At 36.5% G+C, this 14636-nt stretch overlaps 1 protein-coding gene across 1 annotated transcript; it reads right to left on the bottom strand.

The window, feature by feature from the left end:
- Positions 1-1176: 1176 nt before the first annotated feature.
- LOC104092160 (3-ketoacyl-CoA synthase 20-like) lies at positions 1177-4169 on the bottom strand. The gene is made up of 2 exons (XM_009597687.3): positions 3208-4169; positions 1177-2093 (listed from the first exon to the last, which is right to left on the bottom strand). Exons 1-2 carry the CDS (start codon positions 3997-3999, stop codon positions 1314-1316), a joined length of 1572 nt encoding a protein of 523 aa, XP_009595982.1. The 5' UTR covers positions 4000-4169; the 3' UTR covers positions 1177-1313.
- Positions 4170-14636: the final 10467 nt, after the last annotated feature.

The raw sequence follows: 14636 nt of genomic DNA, 5'->3' as shown, positions 1-14636 counted from the left end.
TATAAAAATCTTTGCTCTGCGAAGAAAATACTAGATTTAGATGAACCCGATACTGAAGCCGCCCCTGTATGAGGCCTTTCTTGTCAGCTCCCCCTTCAGCATACAAACAGCTGGTTCCATCTTGCTCAGCTATCTGCACGTCACCTCCACTTGATGCATTTATTACTTGAGATTTAATACAAGTTCTAGGGTCACTTGGCAGTAAACCACATATACACTATACAGCTAGTGATATTGTTGGACAACCCACATCCCGTATTTTATGTGTATGTATTCGACTGGACACGATATTTACGAAATTAGTAAAGACTTGATATGTAAGTCAAATATATGCAAACTAAAAAAATTATCCTTTTAAACGACTGTAGTAAGAGTTTCATGTGTTTTTCATTTTTTTCCCCATGAACTTTATATCAATAAGTTTCAATAAGTTATATCATTGAGGATAAAATGGGAAAGCGATTCGTGTAAAAATGGGAGAGAGTATGTTTCAATGATGAAAGTTTTGTAATCCACTCGTTAAATCATGTGGCCGCTTTTATTGTTTTTCATCTCAAGCCATATATGTATAGATAATTTTTTTTTTAATTTTAAAAAAGGTTTAAATTACAAATCAAAGTTGTTTCTAACCTACAACAATAATAACATACCCAGTAAAATCTTACAAGTGGAGGTCTGCGGAGGGTAGTATATATATGATACTTTACTTCTAGTCCCCTATCTTTGTGAAGGTAGAGAACATATTCTCGATAGACTTTCGGCTCAAGGAAAGCATAATTCCAACAGTCACATAAAGGAAAAATGATAGTGGAGAAGGGAAGCAAAATAAGAATAAGGTTTGAGCAAAATTCGGAATACATAGCTTAATAAAGAATTTACTTTGTGCACCCAAGGGTGTGACCTAGTGGTCAATGAAGTGGGTGAGAACCATGAGATCTCAAGTTCAAATCCCATCGGAGGCAAATACTATGTGATTTCTTCTCATCTATTCAAGCCTTGACGGATAGAGTTATCTGATACATGTTGCTGGTGGGAGACGGCAGGATCCTGTAGAATTAGTCGAGGTGCGCGCGCAAGCTGGCCCGGACACCACGGTTATAAAAAACAAAATAAAAAAAAAAAAAATTTACTTTGTCCAATTTGCATTCCAAACTAAAGACTCATCAAGAAGAAATATTGACAAAAAACAGAAACTGTGGTATTACTTTTATAAATAATTAAACAGCATTGTACAAGGAAATCTTTTAGGTAACAAAGAATGATATACTTAAGATAACTTTTGCTTGGTAAAAAATAAAAACATTTTTCAAGAATCAACTAATTGTCACAATTCTAGGCACTTCAACTGGGAAATCATCAATCTCATCCATCCAAGGATTCTTCTCTTTAGCAGGATTAATAGTCCTCAAAGCTTGCCAAACAGCACTATTACACTTAAATCCTGAGCCAAATGCAATTTGCCATGTTCTATCTCCCTTTCTTATTCTCCCTTTAGCTTCAGAATAAGCCAATTCATACCACAAAGAACTACTTGAAGTGTTACCAAACCTATAAAGTGTCATTCTTGATGGTTCCATATGCCACTGGCTGAGCTCGAGATTCTTCTCGAGCTCATCCAGCACGGCCCTTCCTCCTGCGTGTATGCAGAAATGCTCGAATGCCAACTTGAAATCCGGTATATAAGGCTTGATTTTCATCTTGAAGATTTTTCTCGCGACTAATGTCATGAAAAATAAAAGTTGCTCGGACATAGGTAGGACTAATGGCCCGAGGGTAGTGATGTTGGTTTTTAACGCTTCCCCTGCAACGGCCATTAGGTCCTTCGATAGGGCAACACCGACCTCCTTATTCTCGTCCTCCTCCTGGAAAACGCAGCCATAGCTCCTGTCATCGGCGCCTTTGTGTGTACGTACTGTGTGAATTAGCTGGTATTTTGAACGACGACGATCTGATGATCTGTTTGATAGCAGAATTGCAGCACCTCCCATTCTGAATATGCAATTTGAGACAAGCATTGATCTATTGTTGCCAAAGTACCAATTGAGTGTTATGTTTTCCATACTCACTACAAGTGCATATGAATTAGGATTGACCTGATATACAACATTGACAAAATTAGATAGTTAGTCTTAGAAGTATTAATATTTGATATATACAAATGGAGTACAGTCATATAACAATATCTCTATATAACAGCCATTTACTTTATCAAGTTTTTTTCGGCACCGATTTTTATGTTATGTTATAATGTATGTCTTCACTATAACAAAAAAAAAATATCAGAACAAACGAGACTGTTATAAAGAAGTTTTATGTTTGCATACAATTAATGTTTGTTACTCTTCTGTCATAAGTAACTAACTTCAACTTCCCATATGAGAGAAAAACACTTTTTGAGGAGTGGGACAAGCATAAAAAACTGGCAGTTAGCAAACATTGAACATTAATGTGTTCATTCCACTTGAACTAACTATACTAGTACATTAATTCTTGGAAACCAATTTCCACTAAAGATTATAGTACTTTCCATTCAGGGAGAATTCAAGATTTAAATTTAATGGGTTCAAACTTGCAGTGAACTCGTTATATTGTTAAAACTATGGGTTTATATTTAACATTTGTTAAAATTTTAATAGCTTTTTATGCATATATATCCATACTTAGTATCGAAAGTTATGAGTTCAATTGAACTCATATATCTTAGGCTACATCTGCCTCTGTTTCCACCTGCATATATTATTTATCTTTTAAAATTTTTGAATACCTCTTTAAGAAAAATATTTAATAGTCGTAATCATAAAATTAAGGGTAGATTTAGCAAAAAAAAAAGGTAACGAATTACTTGTTCTTTTTTGAAAACGTCAAATATTTTGAAACGAATTCAGTTTGTCAAAAACGACTGATATTCGGGACCGGATACAATATCACATGATCTCCTTCCCTATAGTGATTAACAAGGAGAAAGGAGTGAAGAAGAGGATGTAGAACAACCATTATCAAACTCAAAAGGAGACCAAAAAAAGAAGAGTTTGAGTTCTATGCACGGTCAATAATCTAGTAACTAACCTACTATTATAAACTAAGATTCACTGACAATATAAAAAGAAGTCCTTACGCTATCAGTTCTTTACACTATCAGTGTATATAACTTAAATTCAAAGCGGAAGAACACAACAAGTAGCTGATTAAGTCAAAAAGGAAACAAACCTGTAATAGTTGTTTGGCAAGGTCAATAGAAATGAGTCCAGCACTACAGCCCATACCACCAAGATTATAGCTCATAACATTTCCCCTCATCTTGTAATGGTTAACAATCATAGCAGAAAGTGAAGGAGTTGGATTAAACAAGCTGCAATTCACAACAAGAATCCCAATATCCTTAGCTTTCACTCCAGTTTTCGCCAACAATTCATCAATGGCACCAAACATCACCATTTCAGCTTCTTTCCTCGCCTCGGCCATATTAGGCTCTGCAGGCACTCTCAAAAGCGCCTCCGGAAAATATGTCTTTTGTCCCAATCCTGATCTCTCTAATATCTTCTTTTGAAACGCTAAATTCTCCTCAGTGAAAATCCTGGCTTGTTTTGACCTCTCCATAAAAATTTCCTTAGGACACATAACATTTGGCTTAGGTTTGTAACATGAAAAATCCAATAAGTACACTTTCCTAGGCCTTGTCATAAAATAAAGTGTACCTAAAAATACCACTAGAGCAGAGCAAAAAATTACTGTGACAAGATTGAATTTCAACTTATCCCATAATTGGACTAAATCTTCCACAGAAATAGTCATAAGATGAACTGAAAGCACACCCAAAATAGGTACCAAACACACATACATAGCATTGCTAATCAAATAATGGTAACCAAGTTTCACATATTTGAGCCTAACTGATAGAAGAAAATTAGGAAGATTGTTATTTCTTCTTTCACTTTTAGCCTCAACCGAAACTCGTCCCGCTTCAGTGTTCACAAGATTCTTAATTTTCTCATCACCCATTATTAAAATTTTCAGTCAAGAATCAAAATAGAGACGTACCCTCAAATCAAATACACTTTGAGAATAGAAGTAATTTTTTTTTGGGATTTTTAGATGAAAATAAAAGATACCCAAGTGAGAAAAATTGATATAGAGGTTGAATAAGAAAGAGTTTTAGATGTATTGGGAAGGAAAATGGTGAATTGGTACGTTAACTTAAAGGGTGCATGAGCAGCAAAAGAGGGGGAGGGCGGGTGCAACTACCCCAACGAACTTTTAATTATATGCTCTAGAGTCTAGACTCATGTGGCATTCAATTTGCCAGCTGGGAAAAATATTATAATATAATTACTACTATATTATATATTAAGATTGCGTGTATAAGTTTTTCTTGTATATATGTGATTGCAATTTGATCGACTCGGTTTGTTATACGTAATTTGTGACTTATCAAAAAGGAAATAATTTTATCGTTGCTCCAAATATTTTTGGTAATTATAACTGATCATAAGAAATTATTTAAAATCAATTTGTTATAAGACTCTTTCTATCAGAGATTGATAAATAAAACATAAAAAACTTTAGTAGGATAATTTTCTTCTAGTCAAACTATACATGGATTACAGGAAATCATTCTATTGTTTCCAACTTTGCTATTTTAGAGTTTGAAGACTGTAAGCACTTGGCAGGCTTTGCAATAAGCTTACATCACATATTTTTCTTTCAATTATCTTGATATTTTTGTTCAACGAAACATGAAGCATGCGTTTCGCAGAATTTAAGTTGGAGTTGAAACAAGATTTATATGAAGTTGAAAGTTGAATTTTTTTTTTTATGATAGTTAAATATTGAGTTGAAATGAATTTTATTTGGAAATATTTTTTGTGAAAGTTAAAAACTTGTAATGAAATTAAAGATTTGAGAATTTTCACTTGAATTTAAAGACAACAAATTAATGTCTGGCATTTTATTTATTTGAGTTTAAGTTATATATATGCTTAGTGTAAGGAATATCATACCATTGATCCCTTTTGCATGTTATATAGCACGTAATCTATCTTATTTTTAATAGTACAAATCTCACATTTTAAGGATACTTACCTGATATTTCAGGGGCGGAGTTAGAGTATTGGATATCAGACAAATTTAGTAATTTTTGTTTAAATTATGTATTTATACGAGAAAATCCATTAAATATATATAAATATATAATTACAAATCCAGTAACTAAAACGAGCTATGAATTCGGAGACTAATTCAAAACTCATAAATTTTAAATTCTAACTCCGCTTTTATCTCCAAAGAGGGATATGCAAAATAAAAAAGGTAAGTGGTAGGGATATTAGAGTACTTACACATGATACCTATTAAAGTTAAAACCTAAAGCCATTTTAAACCGCTTTTAGGAGTTTCATTGTGTCAAGAAATTAAAACTATATAATATACACACATATAAATAAACCATTCAACTTATATACATAATATAATTTTTTAACGAAAGGAATTAGATTAAATCCCTTTAATTCAAATCATATATATAACTCTGTCCTGCTTGCTACACGCATTAACAGTAGCAAAAAACATGAAGAATGTTCACAATAAATAACATCATTCAGAAGCCTATGCCTTCTTTATTTCTACCTCGTTATAAAATATTAGTAGAACGCTCATAAATGAATTAAAGAACCCAACCTCAAAAGATAAATATGAAAATGAAGAACTTGTTGTCAGCAGTCTTTGACCAGCAACTTCAAAGATGTAAGCATTTTGTATCTAATTCTTCTTTTGTCAACCCCCACATCAAATGCAAGGAAAGTCAACTGCATTTCTTTGTCTTTTTTTTGTTTTTGTTCAAAAGCATGGAGCATCAAATTCATAGACAGATTAAACATTTAAACTTTATTGAGTTGAGTTCGATACACTCCTATAACTCATTTGATTTAATGGAATCTAGATATATATAATGTTTGAAGCAAAGCCACTGAGTTCATATAAACCATAAAATATACACTACATTCGCGTCAGGCCCATGGGCGACTCTAGAGCTCGACATACGGGTTCACAGAAACCCAATAATTTTTGCTCGGACTCTATTTATATATTAAGAAGTCCACTAAATATTTATAAATATTTGAAGGTGAACCCAATTATTATTGTAAATTTACTTGAAGTCGATATAGGAACTTATAAACTTCAAATTCTGAATCTGTTGTAACAAAATTAATCGGATCAACACACAACACGGATAAAGAAAAAAAGTAGGGGAACAGTTGGCTGAACAAACAAAGGAAGTGACATGTATAATTCTTGTTTTAAACGCTTATAAGAGTAGCTCCCCAACAATCACCACCCAACTGGCAATCCAATTTTGGCTCATTTCACTTCATATTTGACACTTCATTTTAAGCCCATGACAATATGGTGAATGCTTACGATAGTTGTAGTTGGGACTATGGAGAAGATGTATATATGGGAAATTATTAATTTTGGTGAACTTAGGTGGCCGACCTTTGCCAAAAATAGATAGACTTGTTTTTAGACTCTTTTTTGTTTGGAGAGGTAGCCAAGAATTTAAATCCACAAGAAATCTGCCTCCTCTCCCTCTTTAATTTCTTTTTTTACTCTACTCTTATCATATGTGGGGCCAGGATTTGAAGTTTATGAGCTCGCGGTTATAATTCTTTTAAGTTAATGTGTTCTAAATTAATAATTTGTACCTATTCAATAGATTTTTAAGACAAATATATGAATTGGACCAAAGCGACTGGGCTCGGCCGAATCCGTACTCGATGGGCTAGCTCCGCCCCCGACTCTTATCCATTTAACTCCAATATTACCTGCTATATTTGGACTATTTTTTAAAAGTGAGTGAGACTTGTTGATGTGGAATTTACGGGAAGTATTGTCACTTTTAGCCTGCGCCAGAAATTATTTATATTTGATTGTCGAAAAATATATAAAATTTGTATATAACATACAAAATGTATATATATACAAAAAAAAATATAAATTTTATATATTTTTTCGACTATTATTTTTACGTCGGCAATACAATGTCTTTTTGCTGAATTTACAGAGTGGCAAAGTACTCACTTGACAAGTAAGGTGTCATAATTCGACGCTTAAAAATTAATTTTGTGTCATTTGTATTTTTAAGTTACAACGTGGAATTTACAGAGGGGCAAAGTACTCACGTGACAAGTACCGTGTCATAATTTGACGCTTGAACTTTGATCTTCTGGTCATTCGTATTTTTGAGCAACTTACTTCTTAATTATATTGTTAGTATATATGCTTAAATCTTGAGATAATGGGCTAGGAGTTTCTTTAATATTTTCCTTAAATAAACTAAATTGCTCATAATTTGACGTGATAAAGCTTGATTTGATCATAACTCACGTTTGTCACTGTCCCATTATGAGCTCTTTCTTTTCTGTTCACGTATGCTTATTTGTCGCAACTTATTCTAGGACATGCATTTTTGGAGATAAAAATCTACAGAAAGAATCCAAAACTGTCTATATTACTGACCAACAAGGGTTGTGGTAGAGTGATAAGTATTCATTCATCTTTAACCAAAGAGATATTTTGGGTTCGAGCCCTGAGTATGAAATCGTTTTTGTTAGGGAGCGCTTTACCCTCAATGTGGGACTTTGAGGTGCGAATCCGAATTTAGTCGGGCCCCAATACAAATACCAGACATCGAGTGAGAAACCGAAAAAAAAAAAAATCTATATTTAGATAGGGAAATGTGTGTTTCCTAGGCCAGAGGCCAAACACTCACAATTTAAATTGTAGTATCACGAGTTTGAATTAGTGGGCTCTCGATCGTGGTTGTCCGCTTGGAATTCCCTTCTTCCGATTAACTATGTAAAACCGATTTTCTAAGTTATAAGTATTTCTTAAATATTAAATAGCCATAATAATAATTGTATACGGGTAGAATCGAACTCTACTCTTGATTGAGCATCTCGAACAATAGGTCAAGGGTCGGCACCTACGTAAGAGATCGAAGTTACAGATATAACTTAGCTCGATATCGAGGATCAAAGTTCGAACAAGACCATCAGATTTGTCCTCGAGTTTATCGGGGGTACGACCGACCCCGCTTCTAATGACCTCGAAGAAAAGCTTTGCCAACTCATACGATAAGAATCCGTGATTCTCACCATTTACCAATCATTATGGCGGAAATCACGGGATTAAGTCAAAAAGCGAGGCAACGGTTTACACAATTTCTTATAAAATAATGACTTAAAGGTTTCATCTATATATATAGGGAATGGAGTAATTTATGGAGGGAGGGTAACATACTTCAAAGAACAACTTATTATCTTTCCCGGCTTTGCTTGTGTTCTTTGCAAGGCTTAAGTTGTCCAATCTGTGTGGTTTGCATTTGTGTTTCTATTTATTTCCCATATTAAATCCGGTTTCTCACTTTGTATCAAAATATATCATGTATCCTTAAAACCTCGTATAAATTCAATTGTTATCCGATTTTGAGGGTAAACAGTTTGGCGCCCACAGCGGGGCTAAGGATAATAGTGGTTATTTGATACAAATCTCTATAACATACACTGCTTTACACTTGCTCTTGGAAGTGTCTTTGATTTCAGGCTAAAAATGACAAACTCTCAATTTCCGCCCCTGCATATCGACAACGGGTCTGGTCATCAAGGTGAGAATAACAACGTGGCGCCCGGTGGTGCAAGGCCACCCGCTGACCCCGTTGGAACTCGGGTCGCGGATCCGATTGACGTTAATTCACATGTATCCATTGACGCGAACCAGCATACTGGTCCCGAAAATATCGTCCATGGTGGAACCCGATCTGCAGCTCGAAACACACAAAACATCTAAGAAGACGGGATCAACCTATGCATGATCTTCGAATGCTGCAAGCTCAACACGTGGCGATAGCTCAGTTGCAAAGCCAAACCTAGGCAGCGAGCAGGGTCGAACTCGGTCCACCCCAAGAAGTCACCCATAGAACGGGGCCAGCCGTGGTAAGGTATAAGAGTCAGGGACAAAGCGGATAGAGTCAGGTAAAAAGAAGATCGAAGCAAATGATAAAATGATCGAAACCTATAATTCCAGGGTAGATCAAATCCCAGGAGCGCCCCCGATATTGAAGGGACTCGATTCCAAGAAGTTCGTGCAAAAACCTTTTCCTCCAAGCGCGGCCCCAAAAATGATCGCTAAGAAATTTTCTATGCTCGAAATACCTAAGTACAACAGAATGATCGATCCAAACGAGCATGTAACCTCTTATACATATGCCATCAAAGTGAACGATTTGAAAAATGACGAAATCAAGTATGTTTTGCTGAAAAGATTTGGGGAGACACTATCGAAGGGAGCCATGATATGGTATCACAACCTCCCTCCTAATTCTATTGACTCATTTGCTATGCTTGCAAATTCTTTTATAAAAGCACATGTTGGCGCCATCAAGGTCGAAACCAGGAAATCGGACCTTTTCAAGGTCAAACAAAGAGACAATGAGATGCTTAGGGAATTCGTGTCCCGTTTTCAAATGGAACGAATGGATCTACCGCCGGTCGCTGATGATTGGTTCGTACAAGCTTTCAATTTAATATCCGAAGCTCGGTGGCTTTGCAACAATTGAAGCAGAATCAGATCGAATATGCTACCATTACCTGGACCGATGTACACAATAGGTATCAATAAAAAATCAAGATTGAAGAGGAGCAACTCGGGGGCCCTTTAGAGTCTATTTACCCGGTCAAGACTTTCGACATAGTCAAGAGAGACGTTGATCGTGAATCGGGATCAAATAGGGATCGGTACCGGCCATATAACGGAGATTGGATGAGTAGCGGATCTGGGCGGAATCTCATAAGAAGTGAAAGGATAAATGAACAAAGTCAAAGCAACCAGGGACTCATGACCAAAAACAGCTTCGACTTGTCCATCGGGCCTAAAGAAGCGCCGAGGCTATCGGAGTACAACTTCAATATCGATGTTGCCGCCATCGTATCAGCCATCGGGAGAATCAAGGATAGCAAATGGCCTCGACCTCTTCAATCCGACCCAACTCAAAGAGATCCCAACCAGGTATGCAAGTATCATGGAACACACGGTCATAGAACTAAAGACTGTCGACAATTGAGGGAAGAAGTAGCTCGGCAATTCAACAACGGGCACCTTCGAGAATTCTTAAGCGACCAGGCCAAGAATCATTTCAGGAACAAGGATTCAAACAGACAGACGTAACAAGAAGATACCGAACCTCAACATGTTATTAATATGATCATCGGTGGGGTCGGTATCCCACAAGAGCCAATGATGAAACACACCAGAATCTCCATCACCAGGGAGAAACAAACTCGAGACTCCACACATGAAAGAATCTTATTCTTCAGCGACGAGGATGGAAAAGGGATCATACAACCTCACAACGATGCACTGGTAATATCTGTAGTCGTAAATAAAACCACAATTAAACGTGTGTTAATTGATCCAGGTATCTCTCCCAACATAATCCGGCCGAGAGTCGTAGAGCAGCTCGGCTTGAAAGACAAAATCGTGCCTGCAGTACGAATCTTAAACGAGTTCAACATGGATGTGAAACCACCAAAGGGGAGATAACATTACCGGTCAGCATCGCCGCGAACATACGAGAGGCAAAATTTTATGTTATTGAAGGGGACATGAGGTACAACGCCCTCCTCGGTAGGCCATGGATCCATCACATGAGGTTAGTGCCCTCATCTCTTCATCAAGTATTGAAGTTCCCGACCCCGTGGGGGATTAAGACAGTCTACGGAGAACAACCGGCCGCAAGATAAATGTTTGCAGTCGAAGAAATGATTCCGATATCAACATCCATAATATCGAAAGAACCGAGCTCAGACACGAGCCAGGAGGCCAAATAACAATCACCGATACCGGTCGCGACCGGATTAGATAAGTATAAGATTAATGAAGATGAGGATTATGGGGTTCCCCGATCTTTCATAGCCCCCGATGACTCCGACGCAACAAAATCAAAGGTCGAAGAGCTGGAACAGGTTATATTGATCGAGAATTTTCCTGATCGGAAGGTATATCTGGGCACGTGGTTAACTCCCGAGCTCAAGGAAAAATTTATTCAATTTCTTATAGTTGAGATAGATTATTTTTCCTGGTCCCATCTTGATATGACAAGGACCCCCCCTCCCCCGCGGAGATAACTACACTCAAACTAAGCATGGACACAAAAATAAATCTAGTCAAGCAGAAAAGAAGACCCCAGTCCGAGGTCAAACTTGCTTTCATCAAAGACGAGGTATCTAAACTCCTTAAAATAGGGTCCATTCGAGAGGTTAAATAACCATATTGGTTAGCAAACATAGTGGTAGTCCCTTAAAAGGAGAACAAACTAAGAATGTGTGTAGATTACAAAGATTTGAATAAAGTATGCCCCAATGACTCTTTTCCTTTGCCCAACATCGACCGTATGATCGACCCCATGGCCAGCCACAAGATCCTCAGCTTTCTCGATGCCTATTCCGGATACAACTAAATATGGATGGACCCAGGTGATCAGAAAAAAGCCTCATTCATCACTAAAAACGACACATATTGTTATAATGTAATGCCGTTTGTGTTAAAAAATGCTGGTGCGACATACCAATGCTTAGTAAATCAGTTGTTCGAAGAACAGATAGGAAAGTCGATGGAAGTTTACATTGACGATATATTGGTTAAGTCCCTGCGAACAGAGGGCCATTTAAAGCATTTGCAGGAAACTTTCAGCATATTGAAGAAGTACAATATGAATTTGAACCTAGAAAAATGTGCGTTCAGAGTTGGATCGGGTAAATTCCTCGGGTTCACGGTATCCAACCGAGGAATCGAGATCAACCCCGATAAGATCAAAGCCATAGATGATATCACAGTTGTGGACAACGTAAAGGCCGTACAAAGGCTAACCGGGCGCATAGCCGCTCTAGGGCGATTTATTTTGAGGTCATGGACCCCGGAATGTCAACGAGATATGGAGAAACTCAAAATATACTTATCGAGCCCACCGCTACTTTTGTGATGACCCAAAATATCATCTTTAAATTTAATGATTAATTCTGTGATCTAAGCACTATTTATCATTACTCGACTTGCGTCCGCAGTCCGTAAAATTTTTCCGGAAAGTTTTTATGTGAAAATGGATTAAAATATGAATTAGAGCTTTAAAACACAACTGAGTTGACTTTGGTCAATATTTTGAGCAAACGGACTCGGATCAGTATTTTAACAGTTCTAGTAGGTCCGTATCGTGAATTGGGACTTAGGCGTATACCCGGAATCAAATTTCGAGGTCCCTAGCCCGAGATATGGAATTTTGATGAAAACTTTAAAATTTAAGTTTAAATAGTGACCGGATGTCGAATTATGTTCAAATGACCCCAGAATAGAATTTTGATGATTCCAACAGCTCCGTATGGTGCTTTTGGACGTAGGAGTATGATCGAAATTTTATTTGAAAGTCCGTAGTGGAATTAGGCTTGAAATGCCGAAAGTTGAATTTTTGGAAAGTTTGGCCGAGGGGTTGACTTTTTGATATCGGGGTCGAAATCCGATTCTGAAATTTTTTGTAGATCCGTTATATCACTTATGACTTGCGTACAAAATTTGAGGTCTATCGGACTTGATTTGATAGGTTCCGGTGTTATTTGTAGAAATTTAATGTTTCAAAGTTCATTAGGCTTGAATCTATGTGTGATTCGTGATTTTAGCGTTGTTTGATGTGATTTGAGGTTTCAAATAAGTTCGTATGATGTTTTAGGACTTGTTGGTGTATTGGGTTGAGGTCCCGAGGGCCTCGGGTGAGTTTCAGATGGTTAACAGATCAAAAGTGGGACTTAGCTGCTGCAATATTTCTGCTGGAAATGCCTGCCAAAATCGGGGTGCCTGCCAAAATCGGGGTGCCTGCCAAAATCGGGCTGCATGTCAAAATCAGGCTGCCTGTCAAAATCGAGCTCCCTGACAAAATCGAGCTCCCTGACAAATCGAGCTCCTTGACAAAATTGAGCTCCTTAACAAATCGAGCTCCCTGACAAAATCGAGCTCCTTGACAAATCGAGCTCACTGACAAAATCGAGCTCCCTGACAAATTGAGCACCCTAACAAAATCGAGCTACATGACAAATCTGTAAGTTATAAAAACAGGGGACTTTGTCCCATTTGCCTTTTTGACGAATTGGAGCTTGAGGAGAGGCGATTTTGATATATTTTCAAGGAAAAATATTTGGGTAAGTGATTCTAACTTGGATATGGTCAATATACACGAATATATCATTGTTTTCACCATTTAATTAGTGTTTTGAGATTGAAATTTGGAAAATTTTAGAAATCTCATAGAAACGAATTTTTGAGATTTCGGTGTCGATCCGGAGTCGGATTTGAGTAAAACTGGTATGGTTGGACTCGTAATTGAATGAGTTGTCGGATTTATAAGTTTTGCCGGATTCTGATATGTGGGCCCCACAGACAATTTTTGAGCTTATTTCAGATTTCATTGAAAAATGTAATTTTTTCTTATGAAATTGATTTCTATAATTTTTGTTGACTGTATCGAATTAATTATGACTAGATACGAGTCGATCGGAGTCGAAAAATCGAGGAAAAAGCATAATACTTGATTAAATTGGAGTAAGTCGAGGTAAGTGACTTGTATAACCTTATGGGGGAGAAATTTCCCCTAGAATTGATATTAATGTGATTATTGAAATGTATTGAAAGTCGTGTATACGAGGTGACGAGTGTGTACACGGGCTAAATATGAAAGATTATATTTTTAAATTGTGTAGATCATTATTGCGTATTTATTAAATTATTTTATCTTGTTATATTCTTAATCATTGATCTGTGATATACATTTTAAATTTGTTTGACCTTTTCCTGCTAATTGTTTTACCTGTTTAATTGAAACTTGGTTTCTTTTATACTGTGCATTATTTGAAGGTTGATTTTCTTTAAATTAAATATTATTAATATGAAGTATTTGAAAATTTTAAATTTGATATTGAAGCAATGTATTAAAAATTTGAAATATTATTTTCCTGAATTATTTATTCTTGAATATTTTCGTAAGATTTTTTCTGGTACTCATTGTGATGGAGCCGTGAGCTCTTTATTGTGGAAATAATATTATTGTTGGATTATTCTAGCATGAGCCGCGAGCTCTTTATTATTGAAAAATATTATTGTTGATTTATTGTGAAAAATTAAAATATCGGGCACTTGAGGTGCAAATTGTGATATTAATACGCATGCGGTGGTATAATATCTGGGTATTGAAACGCATGCGGTGAGATAAGGGTGGCTTGATACGCGTGGCTAGTATGGGTGACTACTAGAAGTCATGCGATGTGATAAGGGTGGCTAAAACGCGAGATGCTATTTCGGAAAAAATATTTTCTTTAAATAAATCGTGAAGGCTCCCGCGGTGGTATAAGGAAATGAGATATTATGAAATTATTTATAATTTGGGACTACGAGGCGGTACCTCGGTAGTGCCCTTGTTGATATTGATTTATGGCCATAGTTGCCTTTGATTAATTGTTGTGATTTTCATAAAGTTGAAGGAAATTCTGTTTTGATTCCAGGAGATATTATTTGCAATTATTTGGTGTCATTAAATGTGACATACTATT

Source organism: Nicotiana tomentosiformis, chromosome 9, assembly GCF_000390325.3.
Source record: "Nicotiana tomentosiformis chromosome 9, ASM39032v3, whole genome shotgun sequence".
Lineage (NCBI taxonomy): Eukaryota > Viridiplantae > Streptophyta > Magnoliopsida > Solanales > Solanaceae > Nicotiana > Nicotiana tomentosiformis.
Note: the sequence above shows the minus strand (reverse complement) of the source record. Positions and strands in the feature narration are given on the sequence as shown.

What these genes read in the sequence shown, in the direction of transcription:
- LOC104092160 (XM_009597687.3), bottom strand. Translation starts at nt 3,999, where the DNA reads ATGGGTGATGAGAAAATTAAGAATCTTGTGAACACTGAAGCGGGACGA. An exon ending in TTGCCAAACAACTATTACAG is followed by an intron (nt 2,094 to 3,207) that starts GTTTGTTTCCTT and finishes GTTGTATATCAG; the next exon opens with GTCAATCCTAATTCATATGC.